Below are 23,930 nucleotides of genomic sequence, written 5' to 3'. Positions count from 1 at the left end.
GCGGCTCGAATTAGCTTGGCTGGACGCTGAACGTAACGATTAAACATATTTCCTCGCAAAAATTATCCATAAAGAAACCTGTGTCTGAAAAAAAAAAAACTGTTTGAGGGCCGCGCTAACAATGTTATCACCGTGAAGCTAACGCTGTTAGCTACCTGTAAACGAGCGTTTTAAAATACTTAGGTTTAATAATAACTAAATGTAACACAATAATTACAGTACGGTAATTAAGAGTCTGTTACTAAAGAGATAAGAATCCTCCTTGCTTAGTTGAGTTCAATTCATAGCCGAAAACCGTTTCTAAACGTGGGCCTACGACTCCTGTCAGCCGTTTGAAAATGGTTAAAAATGAACAAATAGAGCAGTTTAGTGATTATTTACATGTAATCAAGAAAATTACATACATAGCAAAACTCATTGTCAAAATAAAGTAATTTGACGAGATTTAGCGACCACCGAAGGCTTCCCCGGGATTTTCCTACTCGCCATGCCGGCTGTCCAGTGCGGCGTCGCGGCTTGGCATTCAGGCGAGTCCGAGGCTTTGGACCAAGTCCCAAGGATCCCAAAGTCTCGATGATGTAAATCCGAAACGTCGATGGCGATGAAGAAAATCGAAAATAAATAGTCCAATACACGGTGTTTTGTTGTAACAACACACTGTGATTCGACAATTAGCGTTTTGTTTCATCTTAAAGATGAACGGGCCTCAAGTCTGAGCCTCCTTTCTTAGCGGCCGGGCTCACCCACAGCGAGACGAACCGAGAACAGACTTCTATTTTTTTTAACTTTCGCTTTGAGGGAAGAAATTCACATCGGCTCTCCTCGGCAAACATCGGAAACGGGACGTCTCTTGTATAAATTATTGTAATGAAGTCGCTTCTTTGTCTCTGATTGGACATCTATTTTGCTCCTACTTTGCATTAACCAATAATGCACCAATGAGGAGAAATCTATTTACCATTCGCGCTTGCCAAACGTAAGCCCGCGAAATCAGTTGCGGTTTGGCCAATAAGAATCCGTTTTGGTCAAAAGCACGCCCTTTCTTTTTTGTGATAGGTTGCGAAGCTGAACGTGCGCGTTGATTGGCTCTACGTAGGCCTATATTATTTATTCATAACACTCACTAGCGCGACCAATGAGCGTTCTCGTACGGTGAGCCAAGCCCAGCCCATCGAAGAGTAAGCCCCTGCCTTCCTGACTAATAAACCCCGTAGCAGGCACTCAGTCTATATAAACGCTCGTCGTGCTCTCACGAGCTCAGAAGCGCTCAGAGCGCACCACGGTGAAGGTCGGAAAAGGGGAAGGGAGTTGTTAGTCGTCTAGTAGCGCGATTAAAGTCATTTTAAATTCGATTTTCAAAGGCGACTGACAACAGAGGTCCCTGGGATACCGCCACCGGAGACTTTCCGGTCACCGTTGGTGGCCCGATCTGGACCGTGGTGACTACTTTGAGGCTGTTCCTGCTCACAAAGCGACGTGTCGAGGAAGGACGCGTCTTTTGAATAGACAGGATGCACGGACCGCCCTCCGGCGACAGCGCATGCCCCTTGCGCACGATCAAGAGAGTTCAGTTCGGCATCATCAGCCCCGATGAGCTTGTAGGTCTTCTGTCGGGGGGATGTGGGCGATTGTATTTATTAACAAATCATGCACACACGACTACCCTTGATTTCGCGACTAATGTTGTAGTTTGACATTCGTGCGTCTAGTTTACAGTCAGCAAAGCTAGCTGTTAGCCTAGCCTAGCTCGGTTAGATTTTTCCAAACTTTAAGCACATCACTTTCAGTCTGAATTAAAACCTTGTTTACTGTTCTTCATTATAATGAATGAATACCAATAATCACAAATAAAAGTGCACTGAGGAAAAAAAAAGTTATGCATTTTATTTCTTGCTCATTGTATTGAGTACATTATGGATGACAAAACTACATGAAGGGTGTTCAAAGCAATCCTTTGATCATACACCTTATCTCCATTAGAAACGAATGTCGGTGACAGAAGGGGGTATTAAATACCCCGAAACGACAGAAGGTGGTCGTCCAAAACTTGGTGGCCTTATGGACCCGAGACAAGGGGTCATAGAAAGAAGTGGGAGATGTCAAACGTGTGCAGGTACGGTGTCATAACATTTTGTGTGCACCCTATGTTCTGTCCGACATCAATTTTCCTCATTTTTCAGGCAACATGACTGAATGCCCGGGACACTTTGGACACATTGAGCTGGCAAAACCCGTTTTCCATGTCGGATTCATCTCCAAGATCATGAAAGTTATGCGTTGCGTCTGCTTCTTCTGTTCCAAACTGCTCGTGGATGCGGTACGCACGTTTCCTGATTTGAATTTTGGCTTGTTAGTTGACAAAAACAATTAAAAACAACTGTTTCCATCTCCAGAACAACCCAAAAATCAAGGACATCCTTCTGAAATCCAAAGGGCAACCCAGGAAGCGCTTGACGCATGTGTATGAGCTGTGCAAAGGGAAAAATATCTGCGAAGGTGGCGAGGAGATGGACAACAAATTCGGGATGGAGCAGCAGGAGACTGAAGAGGACATCACGAAGGAGAAGGTGTGTGCATAGACTTCATAATACTTGACAGGACACGGGAATGGGGGCCGATCTGATCTGTTGGGGGCCTATTTGACAAAAACTTCAAATATTTTCAAAACCAAAAGCTGCTACTGACCTAAAACCAAAACAGGCACCTACCTTAGTCATATATGAGTCTCCATGAGCAGCGGCATCAAAAAGTTCAGAGTCGTTCCCTAATAAAATCTCAATTAATTATTTTTTATATAAGTATAACACAGGTTAAAATGGCTATTAAAGTCTCAGATTTTACACTAGATGCACAAAAATCACCAAATAAGGAGATAATCACCTTTATTTTCAGGATCAAGTGCAATATTTAACATCAGAAACTTAATATTTGAGGAAAACATGCAGAATTAATTATAAATAATATGTAAATAGATTATTAATAAATTTTACATACTATCACAACTTATTATAGAATAGAATAGCCCTTTATTATCATTATACAGTTAAACAATGACGTTGTGGAGCATCCCTTTACAGTGCAGGTTAAGTTCATCTTAAAAGTGACGTGCAAGTATGAAATCTAAATAAACATAAACATATGAGATGTATTCCTCCTTTCCTGTGCGACCATGTTGGAGTTGACGACCACCATGATGAGCCCGACGCTCTATTTCTCGATCGAAGAGCACGCCAGCACCTTCTTGGTCAACTTGTAGCTGGCCTTACCAGACTTGTAGTTTTCCCACCAAGCCAGCACCTTCCGGCTAAAAAATCGGGCCATTCTCAACCTCATCAGGCTCCTAAAAAACATGTTTGTTTTAGAAAGATAGGTGTTTTGATTCATCTTTTTTAATAAAGTGAATAATGCTGGCCACTTACTTCAGCCCCAGGACACCTGGGCAGCACCATACAGCCGTTGTTGTGGACGCTGCTTAAAGTATTCTTCCAAAGATGCACGGGGTCAAAGTAGACAAAGATCTGCTTGTTGCAGTCGGCATAAGGGTTGGTGTAGGACTGTGGTGTTTCACTGAAAGTTATGAGATTGAAATATTACAAGGGCTGTCAAATTTATCGCGTTAACGGGCGGTAATTTTTAAAATTAATCACGTTAAACTATTTAACGCATGCGCGGAATGACCCACTCATGTATGCCGACTACAATGGCACCGTTTTATGTATATTGAGAGCTAAGAGGCACACATGCAAGTGAAGTGGACACAGGCATTCATTGGGGTCGACCTATTTATTGGCATAAACTTAGGCATCTCTTCCACAACAATTATATCTGTTGTGGCGAGCTACGTGGGGAAGAATGACAGAAGATAATCTTTTTCTTAACACCCTGTATCGAACACAACGCAGAGAAGATATACCATTTGCAGCCACCACTGACAGTCATGGTTGCCCAACTTGCCATCATGCATTTGGGCGGAACAGTTAAGTCGCTACGGTATCATTTACTGAAAGCACAACAAAAATAATAATCCTATCTCTCAAAAAAAAAAGTTAACAAAAAGAAAAACACTCAATGCAAGAGAACTGGCATTCCCAATCAAAATAGCTATGCAAAATAATACTCAGACTTTGGTTAAACTCTATTCAAACATTTCGTTTAGCTCAACAAATACACTAGATTGCAATATTTAGTCACAATATACAAAAGTCATCACTGGCGAGCTATTAGTTTATTTTTTGATTTGAAAATTTTACAAATTTTATTAAAATAAAAACATACAGAGGGGTTTTAATTAGGGTTGTCAAAATTATCGCGTTAACGAGCGGTAATTAATTTTTAAAATTAATCCCGTTAAAATATTTGACGCGATTAACGCACAAATGCCCTGCTCAAACAGATTAAAATGAGAGCACAGTAAAAGGTGTACTTGTTGTGTTTTTCGGAGTTTTGCCGCCCTCTTCTGGCGCTTGGGTGCGACTGATTTTATAGGCTTCAGCACCCATGAGCATTGTGTAAGTAATTATTGACATCAACAATGGCGGGCGACTAGTTTATTTTTTGATTGAAAATTTTACAAATTTTAATAAAACGAAAACCTTAAGAGGGGTTTTAATATAAAATTTCTATAACTTGTTCTAACATTTATCTTTTAAGAACTACAAGTCTTTCTATCCATGGATCGCTTTAACAGAATGTTAATAATATTAATGCCATCTTGTTGATTTATTGTTATAATAAATACAATACTTATGTACCGTATGTTGATTGTATGTATCCGTCTTGTGTTTTATCTTTCCATTCCAACAATAATTTAGAGAAAAATATGGCATATTTTATAGATGGTTTGAATTGCGATTAACTGCAATTACGATTAATTAATTTTTAAGCTGTAATTAACTCGATTAAAAATTTTAATCGTTTGACACCCCTAGTTTTAATATAAAATTACTATCACTTGTACTCACATTTATCTTTTAAGAATTACAAGTCTTTCTATCCGTGGATCCCTTTCACAGAAAGAATGTTAATAATGTTAATGGCATCTTGATTTATTGCTATAATAAAAAAATACAGTACTTATGTACAGTATGTTGAATGTATATATCCGTCTTGTCTTTCCATTCCAACAAAAATTTACAGAAAAATATGGCATGTTTTAGAGATGGTTTGAATTGCAATTAATTACGATTAATTAATTTTTAAACTTTGGTTGACTTGATTAAAAATTTTAATCGTTTGACAGCCCTAAATATTACATAAGAGGTTATGAAGTCTATGGTGTGTGCTTACTAAATAATGCTAAAATGGCTAACGCTAACTGATTCGTTGAATGCAGGGACACGGAGGTTGCGGGCGCTACCAGCCCCGAATCCGGCGTACCGGGCTAGAACTGTACGCCGAGTGGAAGCACGTGAACGAGGACTCTCAGGAGAAGAAGATCCTGCTGAGTCCCGAGCGCGTGCACGAAATCTTCAAACGCATCTCGGACGAGGAGGACATCATCCTGGGCATGGACCCAAAGTTCGCACGACCCGAGTGGATGATTGTCACGGTGCTGCCTGTACCGCCTCTGGCCGTCCGGCCCGCTGTGGTCATGCAGGGCTCGGCTCGCAACCAGGTGAGAGAAACCCATGTGAAAACTGTATACCGTAATTTGAGTAATATAAACCGCTACTTTTTTAATTCAGCGGATTACAGTCCAGTGCGGTTTATTTGATTTGGGTTAATAGGCAACACTTAATTTGACAGCGGCCTCATAAGACCGTCATAATTATGACATGACATTATCATGGGCATTAATGAATGCTTATGACAGATGTCATTAAGTGGGCGGAGCCATATGGAGGTAGATTTGTGTCTTTATTATTCAATCAAAAAAAAGTTGCTTCAATCAAAATATTTTCAATAAAGAAAAGTTGCTTCAACAAAAAAAAAAAAATGTGTTTGAATGGAAAAATAAATTTGAAACTCAAAAAAAATGCACGTGAAAGCTATTTTTCTTTGAAATTTTTTTTTTTTTTTTTTTTTGGAGTCAAGTTTTTTTAGATTGAAGCAACTTGTTGATATGTGTTCGGGCCACATTTTGGCTAGGACGTTTTTGTCTTAATGATTCAATCAAAAAATAAGTTGCTTCAAAAAATATATATTTTCAAAAAGGAAAATCACTTAACTCAAAAAAACAAAAAATTCAATCATGGAAAATGTTTTTGAATGCGAAAAAATATTTGAGAATGAAAAATTTTCATTTGAACACTTAATTTTTCATTGGAAAAGTTTTTGATTGAAGCAATCCTTTTTGTGTTTGGGCCATTTATGGGTAGGACATTTGTATCTAAATCATTCAATCCCCCAAAAAAGTTGCTTCAACCAAAAAAAAAAAAAATCAAAGAAAAAAGTCATTTGGAAAATAAAATTGTAATTTTTTTTTTAGTTATATGCAAAGCAAATGATCGTCCAAGGTGCGAGTCACATGATCTGTTCGTAAAATAATTTTGACCCATTGTAAAAATATATTGTTCATTTCATTCATTTTTGTTGTAGTTTTATTGCTTTACAACTTTTATATATCTATATATATACATATATATATAGGAAAGTCAATTTCATGCAATGACACTTTTCGGCCACCTGGGGGGCCTGCCCACCTTAAAATCTGCTTATGGTGTCATGTCATAATTATGATGGTCTTATGACAGTCTTATGGCGCCACGGTCAAATAAAAGTGTTACCAAATTGAATGAATGAATGAAACAACTAGAACAGTAACTGAAGAAATAATTAGCACAGAACATGAATTTTGATTTGTTAGTTACATCTTTAGCGCTGCAATACATGCTAGGAGGCATGTTGAACGACAACAGTGTTGACAGCGGGTGGCGGCAGAGGTTTACTGTCTCCTCCAAGAGAACAGTGATGGTGGTTGATATCTTTTGGTTTAAATATCTCATAATAAAGTGAGGACAGCTGTGGCTTAACTATGAACAAATGCCGTTTTCATGTCAAAATTGTGCGACAATTACGGTACTTAGCGATATGATGGAATCTTTAAACTGAATCAAAACTCCTTTTAAAAGAGCTTATCACTAGTAGACGGCTGTTGTTGTCAGTGAGAAGGACCCAAAACCAGACACAAGGGCAATTTCAGTCCGTTTGCTTTTAGAGGTTTGGCACATGGAAGAGACAAAACCCCCAAACTCTGAGCCTAAATTAACTCTTTAAATGAGTTTAGATGTTGTCAATGATTTCATTTGAACCTTCCATAGGACGACTTGACCCACAAGTTGGCCGACATCGTAAAAATCAACAACCAGCTGAGGAGAAACGAGCAAAGCGGTGCCGCCGCCCACGTCATCGCAGAAGACGTCAAGTTGCTTCAGTTCCACGTCGCCACCATGGTGGACAACGAATTACCGGGGCTTCCCAGAGTATGTCGGCACCCTCTCGAAAGCACGCGTGAATCGTCACAGTTGACCCATTTTTGTCCGTGCCCCACCTCTTTCAGGCAATGCAAAAGTCCGGCCGTCCTCTCAAATCGATCAAACAGCGTCTAAAGGGCAAGGAAGGGAGAGTTCGAGGTAACCTGATGGGAAAACGTGTGGACTTTTCCGCGCGAACCGTCATCACACCGGATCCGAATCTCCAAATCGACCAAGTGGGTGTCCCGAGATCCATTGCGGCCAATATGACCTTCCCGGAAATTGTCACCCCCTTTAACAACGACAGGTGAGACTTTGAACATTCACAAGGTGGAAAACATCCAGTTAAAATTGCTTTATGTTTTTCATAGACTGCAGGAGCTTGTGCGACGAGGTAACAGCCAGTACCCCGGAGCCAAGTACATCATCCGTGATAACGGAGATAGAATTGATCTGCGATTTCACCCTAAACCAAGTGACCTTCATTTGCAGATTGGCTACAAGGTGAGGTCCAAGTCGGATCTCTGAAAGTCAACAACAGGCGACTGACTTTGTGTTGGTCTTAGGTGGAAAGACACATGTGCGATGGAGATATCATCATCTTTAACAGACAGCCTACGCTGCATAAAATGTCCATGATGGGGCACAGGGTTCGAATTCTGCCCTGGTCCACGTTCCGACTCAACCTGAGGTATCAGTGAGATTTGATTTCTGCCAAATCTAAAAAAGTATCTGAACCTTTTGGAATTTCTCACATTTCTGCATAAAATCACCATCAGATCTGATCTTTGTCAAAATCACAAAGATGAAAAAACTGTCTGCTTTAACTAAAACCACCCAAACATTTATAGGTTTTCATATTTTAATGAGGAAAGCAAGCAAACAATGACATAAGAGGTAAAAAAAAAATGAGTGAACCCTCTGCCTAAGGAGATTTTAAGAGCAATTTAAACCTATTTTTACCAAACAATTTAAGTCAGGTATGTGCCCAATCACTAATGAGTGGTTTAAAGCAGCCCTGCCCACTATAAAACACACACCTGGTAAAAATTGTGTTGATGAGAAAGATTGTCTAATGTGCAAGATGGCTCTGTCAAAAGAGCTGTCTGAAGAACTGCGATCTAGGATTGTTGATTTGTATAAAGCTGGGAAAGGATACAAAACCACCTCTAAAAGTCTGGATGTTCATCAGTCGACAGTCAGTCAGAGAAGTTGTCGAGAAATGGAGAAAGTTTGGCACTGTTGCTTCTAGAAGTGGGAATCTTTGGGCTCTTAACGATTCGATTGTTTTGTAATTAGTTCCAAAATTGTTCAAAAATCGTCTCAGGCTAAAGCAAACTAATATTTTAGTATTAAATTAACAGTTCAAAAACGGTAAATAAAATTCTCAAGTCCCCATTCTGTATCAGCAGCTGTAAACTACATTCAATTAATTTAATGATGTGAATCAATCGTTATTATAATTGCTTCCGTTATCCATAATTTCCCTACTGTCTACTTTCGACATGTCAAAGTTTTAAAACTGTTTCATCATTTAAAGATGGATTGAAGTCAAGATTTTGCCGATTTAGGGTCGGTTACCAACGGGCTTACACTCACAAGGGATTCACACGATTAGTGGGTTACAGATCACAGAGCTGATTTGTGTACAATCTACCCCTCCCAATCACTTAGCTCATAGACTTTCCCACCCTCCTCCCCTTTTTTCCCGGGTCAACAGGCCCCCTCCATGGTGTCAACCGGAAATACATCCAGCTGACGATAGCACCAACATATTAATAGTTAGTGTAGGCGTTCAAGATATTTTTTCTTGTTGTTTGTTTTTCTTTTTTTGTGTTTCTTTTCTTCTGTCCCCCCATATCCACTTCCTTTTTGCTGTTTTGTCATAATAAACGAGATATGTTGAATGATCTCAATGGGATTAAGTCATACTCTCAATGTGAAACATTAAACCTGTTCAGACCAACCGGACACCTAGACTTCCATTCTCCGTGTCAAACAGCTGAACAGGACTGGTTAAAAAAAATAAAGATTTTGCCGATTTAGGAGTGTTTTAGATAAAAAAGTTAATTAAGTTCGCTACAACAGAGCCTTCTAGAGTAGTCTACTGCTTTAAGATGGTGGCTGTTTACTAACACGGCAACTACTAAACTGCAAGTCTGTCATTTCGCATCTAGTTTTACATATATGTGATATCTACCGTAGCCGTATGTTTGTAGCAACTAGCAACTGGGCGTTGTTTGAAGCAGATGTTTTTGAATCGTTCTCGACTTTTCCACGGTCGAATTGCGAATAATCTAAGAATCGTAAATTTCGCACGCCTCCAGTTGCTTCTCTCCCAAGGACTGGCCGTCCAACAAAGATGACACTAAGAGTTCAGTGCAGAATACGCAGAGAGGTAAAAAAAAAGAACCCTAGAGTGTCTGCTAAAGACTTACAGAAATCAATGGCACAGTCATATATCTCTGTGCACACATCTATATGTATATATCTATGGACAAGAATGGTGTTCATGGGAGGACTCCACAGAGGAAGCCACTGCTGTCTAAAAAAAACATTGTTGCTCGTTTATTGTTTGCAAAAAGGCACTCGGACACTCGGCAGAAGTTTTGGCAAAATATTTTTTGCACTGATGAAACCAAAGTTGAATTGTTTGGGAGTAACACGCAACGTCATGTGTGGAGGAAAAATGGAACAGCTCACCAATATTAACACCTCATCCACACCGTGAAGCATGGTGGAGGGGGCATCCTGATTTGGGGCTGTTTTCCTGCCTCAGAGCATGGACAACTTGGGAGAAGGAATTCAAAAGTTTATGAGGATGTTTTGCAGGAAAACTTGATCCAAAACACAGAAATAAATCGAACTTCAGAATGGTTTCAGAAGAACAAAATACACGTTCTGGAGTGGCCAAGTCAGTCCAGACTTGAACCCCATTGAGATGCTTTGGCTTGACCTAAAGACAGCGATTTGTGCTAGACATCCCAGGAATTTGACTGAACTACAGCAGTTCTGTAGATAAGAATGGGCCAAAATTAGTCCTGATCGATGTGCCAGACTGATCTGCAGCTACAGGAAGTGTCTGGTTGAAGTTGTTCCTGCTAAAGAAGGGAGTGGTGGCAGAAAATATTAAATGTGATGGTTCACTTAATTATTTTTCCCTCCTTCTGTCATTGTTTGCATACTATCCTCATTAAAATATGAAAACCTGAAACTGTTTGGGTGGTTTTAGTTAATGCAGTTTTTTTCATCTGTGTGATTTTGACAAAGATCAGATCACATTTGATGGTGATTTTATGCAGAAATGTGACAAATTACAAAAGTTTCAGATAGTTTTTCATACCACTGTATGCTTCATTTCCGTGAATAGTTATGGGATACTAAAAATTTTCCACCCCCTTGTTTTACCCCAGCGTAACCACACCGTACAATGCGGATTTTGACGGAGACGAGATGAACCTTCACCTTCCGCAATCCCTGGAGACCAGAGCTGAGATTCAAGAGCTTGCCATGGTTCCCCGTATGATCGTCACACCCCAGTCCAACAGGCCCGTCATGGGAATCGTGCAAGACACACTGACGGCTGTGCGCAAATTCACCAAGAGAGACGTCTTCCTAGAACGGGTGCGGAACGCCTGACTGTTATTTGGTTGGGTTGGCGTTTTCAGAAGATAACACTTCTCCTTCTATGCAGGGCGAGGTCATGAACCTCCTCATGTTCCTCTCCACCTGGGACGGGAAGGTGCCTCAGCCGGCCATTCTTAAACCTCGTCCACTGTGGACCGGCAAGCAGATCTTCAGCCTGATCATTCCCGGACACATCAACGTCATTCGCACACACAGTACCCACCCGGACGACGAAGACAGCGGTCCTTATAAGCACATCTCACCGGGTGACACCAAGGTATCGCTGTCATTTGCGAGTCGAAAAGAGGCAGCCAGCATCATTTTGACGGTTTTCCTGTCAGGTTATCGTGGAAAACGGCGAGTTGATCATGGGCATTCTGTGCAAGAAGTCTTTGGGAACGTCAGCCGGTTCCCTGGTCCACATTTCCTACCTGGAGATGGGGCATGACATTACCAGACTGTTCTACTCCAACATCCAGACTGTGGTCAACAACTGGCTCCTCATTGAAGGCAAGGATCAGAACTCGCAGTCCGTGACGAGAAGATTATGACATCAACTAGAGCATTTGAATCCCTAGGTCATTCCATCGGTATCGGTGACTCCATTGCTGACGCCAAGACTTACCTTGACATCCAGAACACCATCAAGAAAGCCAAACAGGATGTGATAGAAGTAAGTGTGAAACGTTTTTGCCCACGTCCGGCCAAAGTTTGAATCTCGATCGTCCGCCCAACAGGTGATTGAGAAGGCCCACAACAACGAGCTGGAGCCCACCCCCGGCAACACGCTGAGGCAGACCTTTGAGAACCAAGTCAACCGTATCCTCAACGACGCTCGTGATAAAACTGGTTCCTCTGCTCAGAAGTCTCTGTCAGAGTATAATAACTTCAAGTCCATGGTGGTGGCTGGATCCAAGGGTTCGAAGATTAACATCTCACAGGTAGAGAGATCTGAAAGTCTCGATTTAGTCCTATTTCTTAACACTGTTCTTTCACTTAGGTTATCAACAGGGTCGAAAACAAAAAGTGGTATTTGTCACGTGGCAAAATCCATTTTGGAAAAAAAAAGGCCACATGGCAAAATCAGTTTTGCCATGTGGCCTTTTATTTTTTTCCATGTGGAAAAAATGATTTTGAAATGTGGCATTTTTTTTTGCCATGTGGCAAAATGGATTTTGCCATGTGGCATTTTTTTTTGCCATGTGGCAAAATGGATTTTGGTTCGTGGCATTGACGGCTATGCACGTCCAAATTTTCCATTCATATTAAATGGTAGAAAAACGCGTGGCTGTGATTTTTGACTATACACTTAACCATTAGAGCGCATTGATATTCAACTGACACCCAAGTAAGGCTTTCCCATTGACGGCTATCCACACCCACCATTTAAAATAAATGAAAAATTTGGACGTGCATAGCCGTCAATGGCATGGACGTGGTGGCCTGTAAAAATTCCATCTACTCCATAAAAATGCCACATGCCCAAAAAAAATATGTATATACACGGGAACAAAAACTAAAAGATAGTTTGGAAAATACTCGTGTAATGTTTGCAGAGGAGACTAGATCAAGGAGCAGGACAAGGAAGGGATCTACAAACCAAAATCCATTTTGCCACATGGCAAAATCCATTTTGCCACATGTCAAAATACATTTTTCCATATGGCTAAAAAATGCCACATTGCAAGATCCATTTTAGCACATGGCAAAAAAATGCCACATGGCAAAATAAATTTTGCTGCATGGCAAAAAAAAGTCGAATGGCAAAAAAAAAATCCACAAGGCAAACTCAGTTTTGCTACATGGCAAAAAAATGCCACATGCCAACATCCATTTTGCCACATGGTAAAGAAAAAATGTCATGTGACAAAAAATGCCACATGGCAAAAAAATGTCACTTGCCAACATCCATTTTGCCACATGGTAAAGAAAAAACATCACATGCCAAAAAAATGCCAAATGGCAAAATAATGCCACATGGAAGAATCAATTTTGCCACATCGTAACGAAAAAATGCCACATGGAAAAATCCATTTTGCCACATGGCAAAAAAAGTCACGTGACCAAAAAAATGCCACGTGGCAAAATCTGTTTTGCTACATGGCAAAAAAATGCCACATGGCAAAATTTGCTGCATGGAAAAAAGTCAAATGGCAAAAAAAAAAAAACACATGGAAAAAATCAATTTTGCCACATGGCAAAAAATGCCACTTGGCAAAATCCCCTTTGCCACATTGCAAAAAAATGCCACATGGCAAAATAACTTTTGCTGCATGGCAAAATCCATTTTGCCGCATGGCAAAATAAAAAATCAAAAGGCAAAATCCATTTTGCCACATGGCAAAAAAATGCTACATGGCAAAATAAAAAATCAAAAGGCAAAATCCATTTTGCCACATGGCAAAAAAATGCTACATGGCAAAATAAAAAATCAAAAGGCAAAATCCATTTTGCCACATGGCAAAAAAATGCTACATGGCAAAATAAAAAATCAAAAGGCAAAATCCATTTTGCCACATGGCAAAATCCATTCTGCCGCATGGCAAAATAAAAAATCAAAAGGCAAAATCCATTTTGCCACATGGGAAAATTTTGCTGCATGGCAAAATAAAAAATCAAAAGGCAAAATCCATTTTGCCACATGGCAAAAAAATGCTACATGGCGAAATCTGTTTTGCCACATGGCAAAAAAAAATCCACATGGCAAAATCCATTTTGCCACATGGCAAAAAAATGCTACATGGCAAAATCTGTTTTGCCACATGGCAAAAAAAAATCCACATGGCAAAATCCATTTTGCCACATGGCAAAATAAAAAATCAAAAGGCAAAATCCATTTTGCCACATGGCAAAATTTTGCCACATGGCAAAATAAAACATCAAAAGGCAAAATCCATTTTGCCACATGGCAAAAAAACATGCCACGTGTCAAAATCTATTTTGCCACATTGCAAAAAAAATGCCACATGGCAAAATCCATTTTGCCACATTACAAAAAGCACTTTTGGTTCTCGCTGTCTCTCTAGGTTATTGCGGTGGTGGGGCAGCAGAACGTGGAGGGTAAACGAATCCCATTTGGCTTCAAACACCGCACGCTGCCTCACTTCATCAAGGATGATTACGGTCCTGAGAGCAGAGGCTTTGTGGAGAACTCCTACCTGGCCGGCTTGACGCCGACTGAGTTCTTCTTCCACGCCATGGGAGGAAGAGAAGGTCTGATCGACACGGCTGTCAAGACAGCTGAGACTGGTGAGTTGGTTCGCAGCGGGATTCTCTCTCTACCCTGTACTTGGTCTAAAATATCCGTGGCGTTCACCCAGGTTACATTCAGCGGCGTCTGATCAAGTCCATGGAGTCCGTGATGGTCAAGTACGACGGCACGGTGCGCAACTCCATCAACCAGGTGGTACAGCTGCGTTACGGAGAGGATGGCCTGGCGGGAGAGAACGTGGAGTTCCAAAATATGGCCACGCTTAAACCGTCAAACAAGGCCTTTGAGAAGAAGTACGGCTGGTCGGCGTTGGCTTTAACAGGATAAGCGGTCAATAACTTGTCTTCTGTCCACATAGGTTCAAATTTGACTGCACCAACGAGCGAGCGTTGAGGCGAACGCTGCAGGAGGACGTGGTAAAAGACGTGATGACCAACGCCCATGTACAAGGCACGCTGGAGAGGGAGTTTGAGAAGATGAAGGAGGACAGAGAGAACCTCCGAACCATCTTCCCGACCGGTGACAGTAAGGTGCGCTCTCGCCTCGAAGTCTTTGTCCGCCATGTCATGTCCTCGACTTGCAGGTTGAGACAACTCACCCTCCTTTTCAGGTGGTGCTACCATGCAACCTGGCCAGAATGATTTGGAATGCTCAGAAGATCTTTCGCATCAACACTCGGACTCCGACGGACCTCAATCCGATTAGGGTTGTGGAAGGTTGGTTGAAAAAACTGTCCTGTCGCATGACTTTCCTGAGACTTGACTCTATCTCTGGCTCGCTCAGGTGTTCATGAACTGAGCAAGAAACTGGTGATTGTGAACGGCGAAGACCGTCTAAGCAGGCAGGCCCAGGAGAACGCCACGCTTCTCTTCAACATCCACCTGCGCTCCACACTCTGCTCCAAGCGCATGACTGAAGAGTTTCGTCTTACCACCGAGGCTTTCGATTGGTTGCTGGGAGAAATCGAGACCAAGTTCAACCAATCTATCGTGAGTTCAGCATTCTTTTGGTCTCTCGAAGCCTTTCATCACGTACACCCTTCTTTAGGCCCATCCGGGTGAAATGGTCGGGGCTCTGGCCGCTCAGTCTCTCGGAGAACCTGCCACCCAGATGACCTTGAACACCTTCCATTATGCCGGCGTGTCGGCCAAAAACGTCACGCTGGGCGTGCCGCGTCTGAAGGAGTTGATTAACATCTCCAAGAAGCCCAAAACACCGTCGCTCACGGTGTTCCTGCTAGGTCAGGCCGCTCGGGATGCCGAGCGAGCCAAAGACATCCTGTGCCGCCTGGAGCACACCACGCTAAGAAAGGTACTGTAATTTTCGTAGTATTAGTCGCGACACACATGCAGTAATCCGACACGAAAACCGCATTTGTTTATAGATAAGCCACCGTTGTCCTCACTGTATTATGAGATATTTACACCAAAAGATATTAACCTGTAACACTTTATTTATAGCGGCATCCTATGATCATCATAAGACCAAATGAACCTCCATGCAGCTTTGAATCAATTGGCTGCAAAGCTTTATTGCTTCATTTGGCCATCACATCTCCCTTAACCTCTGCTGCCACCTGCTGTCAACACTGTTGTTGTCCAACCTGCCTCCTAGCATGCATTCCAGCGCTACAGATGTAAATAACAATCAAAATTCATCAATTTCTTCAGTTACTGTTCCAGTTGTTTCATTAATTGCTAGTTATGCTATTTGGTCACACTTTTATTGATAGTGGCGCCATAAGACTGTCATTTGACAATCACAATTTGACATGACACTGGCATGAACATTAATGAATGCTTATAACAGATGTCATTTAGTGTTATCCGGCTAATCTCAATTTTGAATGGATGTAAAAGATCTAAACTGGACATAAATGCAGTTAGTAACATAATTCGCTGACGATACTTCATGACATTTGTCATAAGCATTCAGTATTGCCAAGGAAAGTATCATGTCATAAATATGACCCGTTATGACAGTCTTACAATGCCACTGTCAAATAAAGTGTTACCAAGTACCATAACAAGCAATTAATGAAACAGCTGGAACAGTAACTGAAGAAATAATTAGCACAGAACATGAATTTGGATTATTTACATCTGTAGCGCTACAATGCATGCTAGGAGAAAAGTGTTGCCTATGAACCTAAAGAAACAAATAAGCAGGAGCTGTTCTCGCGGTATTATAATTGTCTGTTATAAGACCAAATGAACCACCATGGAGCTTTGAACCAATTGGCTGCAGAGCTTTGTTGCTTCAAGAAGCTTCATTTGGCCATCACTGCTCCCTTCGGGGAGACGGTCAAACTCTACTGCCAACTGCTGTCAACACTTTATTGTCCAACCTGCCTCCTAGCATGCATTGCAGCGCTACAGATGTAATTAACAATCCAAATTCATGTTTTGTGCTAATTATTTCTTCAGTGACTGTTCCAGTTGTTTCATTAATTGCTAATTATGGTATTTGGTAACACTATATGACGGTTGTGCCATAAGACGGTCATTAGACAATCATAACTATGACATGACACATGAGCATGAGTCATGAGCATTAATGAATGCTTATAACAGATGTCATTTAGTGTTATCCGGCAAATCTCACTTTTGAATGGATGTAAAAGATCTAAACTGGACATAAATGGAGTTAGTAAACTAATTTGCAGATGATACTCCATGACATTTGTCATAAGCATTCAGTAATGCCAAGGAAAGTGTTATGTAATAAATATGACCCGTTATGACAGTCTTACGACGCCACTGTCAAATAAAGTGTTACCAAATAACATAATATACATTTAATTAAAAAACTGGAAAAGTAACTGAAGAAATAATTAGCACAGAACATGAATTTGGATTATTTACATCTGCAGCGCTACAATGCATGCTACGATGAAAGTGTTGCCTATTAACCTAAATAAACAAATAAGCAGGAGCTGTGCTCACGGTATTATAATTGTCTGTCATAAGACCAAATGAACCACCATGGAGCTTTGAACCAATTGGCTGCAAAGCTTTATTGCTTCACGAAGCCTCATTTGGCCATCACTGCTCCCTTGAGGGAGACGGTCAAACTCTACTGCCAACTGCTGTCAACACTTTGTCCAACCTGCCTCCTAGCATGCATTGCTGCCCTACAGATGTAAATTACAATCAAAATTCATGTTTTGTGCTAATTATTTCTTCAGTTACTGTTCCAGTTGTTTCATTTATTGCTAATTATGGTATTTGGTAGGACTTTATTTGACGGTGGCACCAATAAGCGCTCATTAGACAATCATAACTATGACATGACAATGTCATGAGCATTAATGAATGCTTATAACATGTCATTTAGTGTTATCCGGCAAATTATCTCACTTTTGAATGGATGTAAAAGATCTAAACTGGACATAAATGCAGTTAGTAACAAAATTTGCAGATGATACTCCATGACATTTGTCATTCAGTAGCGCCAAGGAAAGTGTCATGTCATAAATATGACCTGTTATGACAGTCTTACGACGCCACTGTAAAATAAAGTGTTACCAAATAACATAACAAGCAATTAATGAAACAACAGGAACAGTAACTGAAGAAATAATTAGCACAGAACATGAATTTGGATTATTCACATCTGCAGCACTACAATGCATGCTAGGAGGAAAGTGTTGCCTGTTAACCTAAATAATCAAATAAGCCCCAGCTGTGCTCACGGTATTATAAGTGTCTGTTATAAGACCAAATGAACCACCATGGAGCTTTGAACCAATTGGCTGCAAAGTTTTATTGCTTAACGAAGCTTCATTTAGCCATTACTGCTCTTTTGCGGGAGACAGTCAACCACTGCTGCCACCTGCTGTCAACACTGTTGTTGTACAACCTCCCTCCTAGCATGCATTGCAGCGCTACAGATGTATATAACAATCAAAATTCATGTTCTATGGTAATTATTTCATCAGTTACTGTTCGAGTTGTCATGAATTGCTTGTTATGGTATTTAGCAACACTTTTTTTGGCCGGGGTGCCATAAGACTGTCATAAGACCATCATAATTATGTCATGACACTGTCATGAGCATTAACGAATGCTTATAACATGTCATTTAGTGTTATCCGGGAAATTATCTCACTTTTGAATGGATGTTAAAGATCTAAACTGGACATAAATGGAGTTAGTAACATAATTTGCCAGATGATACTTCATGACATTTGTCATAAGCATTCAGTAATGCCCAGGATAGTGTCATGTCATAAATATGACACTTATGACAGTCTTATGACGCCACTGTCAAATAAAGTGTTACCAAGAACCATAACAAGCAATTAATGAAACAACTAGAACAGTAACTGAAGAAAGAATTAGCACAGAACATGAATTTTGATTATTTACATCTGTAGTGCTGCAATACATGCTAGGGGACATGTGTTGCCTATTGACCCAAAAGATTTGACAATGGACTTTATGGACTATAAGCTGCAGGATTCAAAATGAAGGAAATAAAGTCGTGGTTTCATTCATTCTTCAGTCCATTCCGACCACCCAGTGTAGCAAACTATGCTAACCACAAAAATCTTTTATTTCAGGTGACAGCCAACACCGCTATCTACTACGATCCAAATCCGCAAAACACGGTGGTGGCCGAAGACCAGGAGTGGGTGAACGTCTACTACGAGATGCCGGATTTCGACGTGACGCGCATTTCTCCTTGGCTTCTCCGCATCGAGCTGGACCGCAAGCACATGACCGATCGCAAGTTGACCATGGAACAGATTGCAGAAAAGATCAACGCCGGTGCGTCTTAGAGCGACTATTTGATAACGTCTGCGTTTTTTAACACCCGCCGCGTGTTCTCCCGAAGGTTTCGGAGACGACCTGAACTGCATCTTCAATGACGACAATGCGGAGAAGCTCGTTTTGCGCATCCGAATCATGAAGAGCGACGAGAACAAGTTCCAAGAGGTGAGCGACGACGCCCCGGACACATCGCGGTAATCTCAAATGACTCTTGAATAGGACGAGGAGGTGGTGGACAAAATGGACGACGACGTCTTCTTGAGGTGCATCGAGTCCAACATGCTGACGGACATGACGCTTCAAGGCATCGAACAGATCAGCAAGGTGTACATGCACTTGCCCCAGACGGACAATAAGAAGAAGATCATCATCACAGAGGACGGAGAGTTTAAGGCGCTGCAGGAGTGGATCCTTGAGACGGACGGCGTGAGCCTCATGAGGGTTTTGAGCGAGAAGGACGTGGATCCAGTCAGGACCACGTCCAACGACATCGTGGAAATCTTCACGGTAAAGAACTTCTCGCATCAAGAGCTAGGAAAAGTCGCGTCTAAAACGTTCTTACGGAATCCAGGTACTCGGAATCGAGGCTGTCCGAAAGGCTCTGGAGAGGGAGTTGTACCACGTCATCTCCTTTGACGGTTCCTATGTCAACTACCGCCACTTGGCCCTCCTGTGCGACACCATGACGTGCCGAGGTCACCTGATGGCCATCACGCGTCACGGCATCAACCGGCAGGACACCGGGCCGCTCATGAAGTGTTCCTTTGAGGAGACGGTGAGCAGTTTTGTTTTGTTGTTTTCGTGGAAGCCATTAATTTAACTCCTATGTGTAGGTGGACGTATTGATGGAAGCATCATCTCACGGGGAAAGCGATCCCATGAAAGGCGTGTCTGAGAACATTATGCTAGGCCAGCTGGCTCCTGCCGGAACCGGCTGCTTTGACCTGCTCCTGGATGCCGAAAAGTGCAAGTACGGCATGGAGATCCCGACAAACATACCTGGCATCAGCGTCGCTGGGCGTAAGTGGAGAACATTAGAAGATGACGACCTTGTTTTCCTTTGAGATCCATTTCTGAATAGCGTGTTGCACTTTTAGCCACGGGAATGTTCTTTGGCTCAGTGCCGAGTCCCATGAGTGGCAGGTCCCCTGCCATGACCCCCTGGAACACTGGAGCCACACCCGCCCATGGCGCTTGGTCTCCTAGTGTTGGTGAGTTTACCATGTTATTTTAAGATTGAGGTATATTTATCAGAGCTAACTTGACGTTTCTCCCTCAGGAAGCGGCATGACCCCCGGTGCGGCCGGCTTCTCTCCGAGCGCGGCGTCTGACGCCAGCGGCTTCTCTCCGGGTTACTCCCCGGCTTGGTCGCCCACTCCCGTGTCCCCGGGATCTCCTGGACCTGCCAGCCCCTACATCCCGTCTCCAGGTTGGTGCTGCTTGAAATGAATATCCTGAAGAAATGCCACTGAAATCAACACGCATTTTCTTTCCAGGTGGGGCAATGTCGCCCAACTATTCCCCCACGTCACCTGCCTACGAGCCCCGCTCCCCTGGCGGCTACACCCCTCAGAGCCCGGGGTACTCTCCGACGTCGCCTTCCTATTCCCCCACCTCCCCGTCTTATTCCCCCACCAGCCCCAATTACAGCCCGACATCGCCCTCCTACTCTCCCACCTCACCGAGTTATTCGCCCACCTCTCCTTCGTACTCACCCACGTCGCCTTCTTACTCGCCGACATCTCCCTCGTACTCGCCGACGTCGCCTTCTTACTCGCCGACGTCTCCCTCTTACTCGCCGACGTCTCCCTCTTACTCGCCGACGTCTCCTTCTTACAGCCCCACTTCGCCTAGCTACTCCCCCACTTCCCCCTCTTACTCTCCCACTTCCCCCTCTTACTCCCCAACCTCTCCCTCCTACTCCCCTACCTCCCCGTCTTACTCTCCCACCTCGCCGTCTTACTCCCCCACCAGCCCCAGCTACAGCCCCACGTCGCCAAACTACACGCCCACTTCCCCCAGTTACTCGCCGACATCTCCTTCTTACTCTCCAACCTCCCCCTCCTACTCTCCGACCTCCCCCAACTACACGCCGACCAGCCCCAACTACTCCCCTACATCCCCCTCGTATTCTCCGACCTCACCGTCCTACTCGCCCTCCAGTCCGCGCTACACCCCGCAGTCGCCCACCTACACGCCTAGCTCCCCCTCGTACAGCCCCAGCTCCCCGTCCTACTCGCCCACCTCGCCCAAGTACACCCCGACCTCCCCTTCGTACAGCCCCAGCTCGCCCGAGTACACCCCGACGTCCCCCAAGTACTCTCCGACGTCACCCAAGTACTCCCCCACCTCTCCCAAGTACTCCCCGACGTCCCCTACCTATTCTCCGACCACACCAAAATACAGCCCCACCTCTCCGACGTACTCCCCCACCTCTCCGACCTACACGCCCACCAGCCCCAAGTACTCCCCAACTTCTCCCACGTACTCGCCGACGTCGCCCAAGTACTCGCCCACGTCGCCCACCTACTCGCCGACTAGTCCGAAAGGCTCCACGTACAGCCCCACCTCACCGGGGTACAGCCCCACCTCGCCAACCTACAGCCCGGCCATCAGCCCCGACGACAGTGATGAGGAAAACAACTAAAAACTTGGGGGCGGAGCACACTAGGAAGCCCCGCCTCTTTTTTTTGCCTACCATCAACAAATGTCAACCATTATTTGAAACTGTTTTGCCAGAAGGGGGAAATAAAGTCTGTTTATTCCATTTTTTGTGTGTAATTTCCCCCTTTCCAGGCAAATTTTAAGACGAAACAGCTTCTTTTTGCTTTGTTTTTTTCCATTCAACTTTATAATTTGCTGCATTCAGTCTATAAAATGGTTGAAAAGCTACTACGGAACAGCGAACCTTTTGATTGGAGAGCAATACTAGCGATCTTGAGTCCTCGCTAAGTCCTCCGCACCACAAAGATCTCGGGCATCTTGGAGGCTTTTGCATCAAAGGCAGACAAAAAACTGACTTTTTTTCGCTTTTGAAGAAACGAGCTTTGGACGTCACGTGCATGTCGGCTAGCGCATTTAAATCCAGCTAAGCTGAAATGTTTCCAGGTCCTCCTGGATTTCACTTATGTTTTCTGACTATTCCATTTATTTAAGAAAGAAGTTCAACTACTATTCTGTCTGAATGTGAATTGTTTTTGTTGGTCCCTCGTTTGCGTTTGGTGAGAATGTTCAAAGTCAAATAGATGACTCATAACCCCAGCAAGGTGGGGTCCTCTTCCTCTGTTGTATTTGATGAAGTGGCCTCACCAAGACTTGTTTTTCAAAAATACTGTCCCCTTCGTTTAACGAAACAATGTTAGTTTTATTACCTAGTTATGGCTAGCCATGTTGATTTTTGCTTCCCTCCCCCCACAGAAAATGGAGGATGTTGCTTCCGGGCCTTTCCTAATGAAGCAGGGTGTTTATTGCTTATGTTTTTTTTTGCTGCACTTGTTAAACTGTTATCTGTCCGCAAACGTCACGACTCCCAGATTGTACGGTTTTTGATTTTTGGCGAGTGAGCATCCTGGGATGAGTTGCACAGGGTTTGGCGCAGAGAAAAGGAAGCAAATTTGTCGCTGTACAGAAATTGTGAGCTCATGTCTGATTTTGATTGGGGGGGAGGGGAGAAAAATAAAAATTTTACAACAACTTTATGCGTCAATTTATTTGTACTGTGTGGACAGTTAGAGAAGTAGAAAGCATTTTTATGTACTGTATTTTCGGACTATAAGGCGCACCGGACTATAAGCTATCGATTATTTTAGTCGTCGATTAATCGATGAACTAGTTAGTTCGGATAACGGAGTAATCGGATAAGGAACATGAAAAATTAAAATACCTGAGCTGAGCCTCAAACGGTATTAAAAAAAGTGAGGATCCATGTACAATAAAAGAACAATTTTCTGACTTACATAGCAAAAGTCCGCTAGCTTAAATGCTATAAAATGCTAACTTTTTTTTTTTTTTTTTTTACAACGCTCTTAAAGGTTCAAACACACATCCCCCCCCCCAAAAAAAACCGGCTAGATATATATAAACAAAATTACGAATGCATTAAAAAATATTAGCTCCAACAAAAACTTAGCTTATGTTGATCTTACCATGTGAAATGAGGCCGACCAGAGGGCAGTGTATCCACCCAAGTAAAACTAAATGCAAACTCTTTCAAAGTAAACCATTACAACTCCACTTTAAACGAATACTTGAAGTAATAAAATTTAATTTGAATATTTTTTTCTAATCGAATACTCGAGTTAATTGATTAATCATTGCAGCACTAGGATATTTACACCAAAAGATATGAACTGGTTACACTTTATTTTACAGTGGGATCATAAGACTGTTATAAGACCAAATGAACCACCGTGAAGCTTTGAACCAAATGGCCACAAAGCTTCATTGCTTTAAGAAGCTTCATTTTGCCATCACTGCTCTCTTGGAGGAGACAGTTAATCTATACTGCTACCTGCTGTCAACACTTGTCCAACATGCCTCCTAGCATGCATTGCAGCGCTACAGATGTGAATAACAATCAAAATTAATGTCCTGTGCTAATTACTTCTTCAGTTATCCAGTTGTTTCACAAATCGCTATCTCTGGTGTTCTGTAACACTTTATTTGACAGTGATGCCATAAGACTGTCATAAGACCAAATGAACCACCATGAAGCTTTCAACCAAATGGTTCAAGAACCTTCATTTGGCCACCACTGCTCCCTTGGGGTATAGTCCATCTCTGCTGCCATCTTCTGTCAACATTGTTGTTGTCCAACATGCCTCCTAGCGTGCATTGCAGCGCTACAGATGTAAATAACAATCAAAATTCATTCTGTGCTAATTCTTCAGTTACTCATCCAGTTGT

The 23,930-nt window shown here is 42.5% G+C and overlaps 1 protein-coding gene across 1 annotated transcript; it reads left to right on the top strand.

Moving 5' to 3' along the window:
- Positions 1 to 1,251: 1,251 nt before the first annotated feature.
- On the top strand, positions 1,252 to 22,731 carry polr2a (RNA polymerase II subunit A). The gene is made up of 28 exons (XM_057856073.1): positions 1,252 to 1,598; positions 1,981 to 2,113; positions 2,181 to 2,317; positions 2,394 to 2,567; positions 5,333 to 5,614; positions 7,260 to 7,421; positions 7,499 to 7,719; positions 7,784 to 7,916; positions 7,979 to 8,103; positions 10,826 to 11,036; positions 11,107 to 11,316; positions 11,381 to 11,549; positions 11,618 to 11,712; positions 11,777 to 11,980; positions 14,066 to 14,288; positions 14,360 to 14,543; positions 14,609 to 14,780; positions 14,861 to 14,966; positions 15,034 to 15,239; positions 15,298 to 15,561; positions 18,815 to 19,022; positions 19,090 to 19,190; positions 19,245 to 19,532; positions 19,597 to 19,800; positions 19,859 to 20,045; positions 20,123 to 20,236; positions 20,305 to 20,454; positions 20,522 to 22,731. The coding sequence occupies exons 1-28, from the start codon at positions 1,512 to 1,514 to the stop codon at positions 21,670 to 21,672; spliced, it is 5,901 nt and encodes a 1,966-aa protein (XP_057712056.1). The 5' UTR covers positions 1,252 to 1,511; the 3' UTR covers positions 21,673 to 22,731.
- The last annotated feature ends 1,199 nt before the right edge of the window (positions 22,732 to 23,930 follow it).

The sequence above is a fragment of the Corythoichthys intestinalis genome, chromosome 13 (genome assembly GCF_030265065.1).
Source record: "Corythoichthys intestinalis isolate RoL2023-P3 chromosome 13, ASM3026506v1, whole genome shotgun sequence".
In the NCBI taxonomy this organism is placed as follows: domain Eukaryota; kingdom Metazoa; phylum Chordata; class Actinopteri; order Syngnathiformes; family Syngnathidae; genus Corythoichthys; species Corythoichthys intestinalis.
This window is presented reverse-complemented; position numbering and strand designations above follow the sequence as displayed.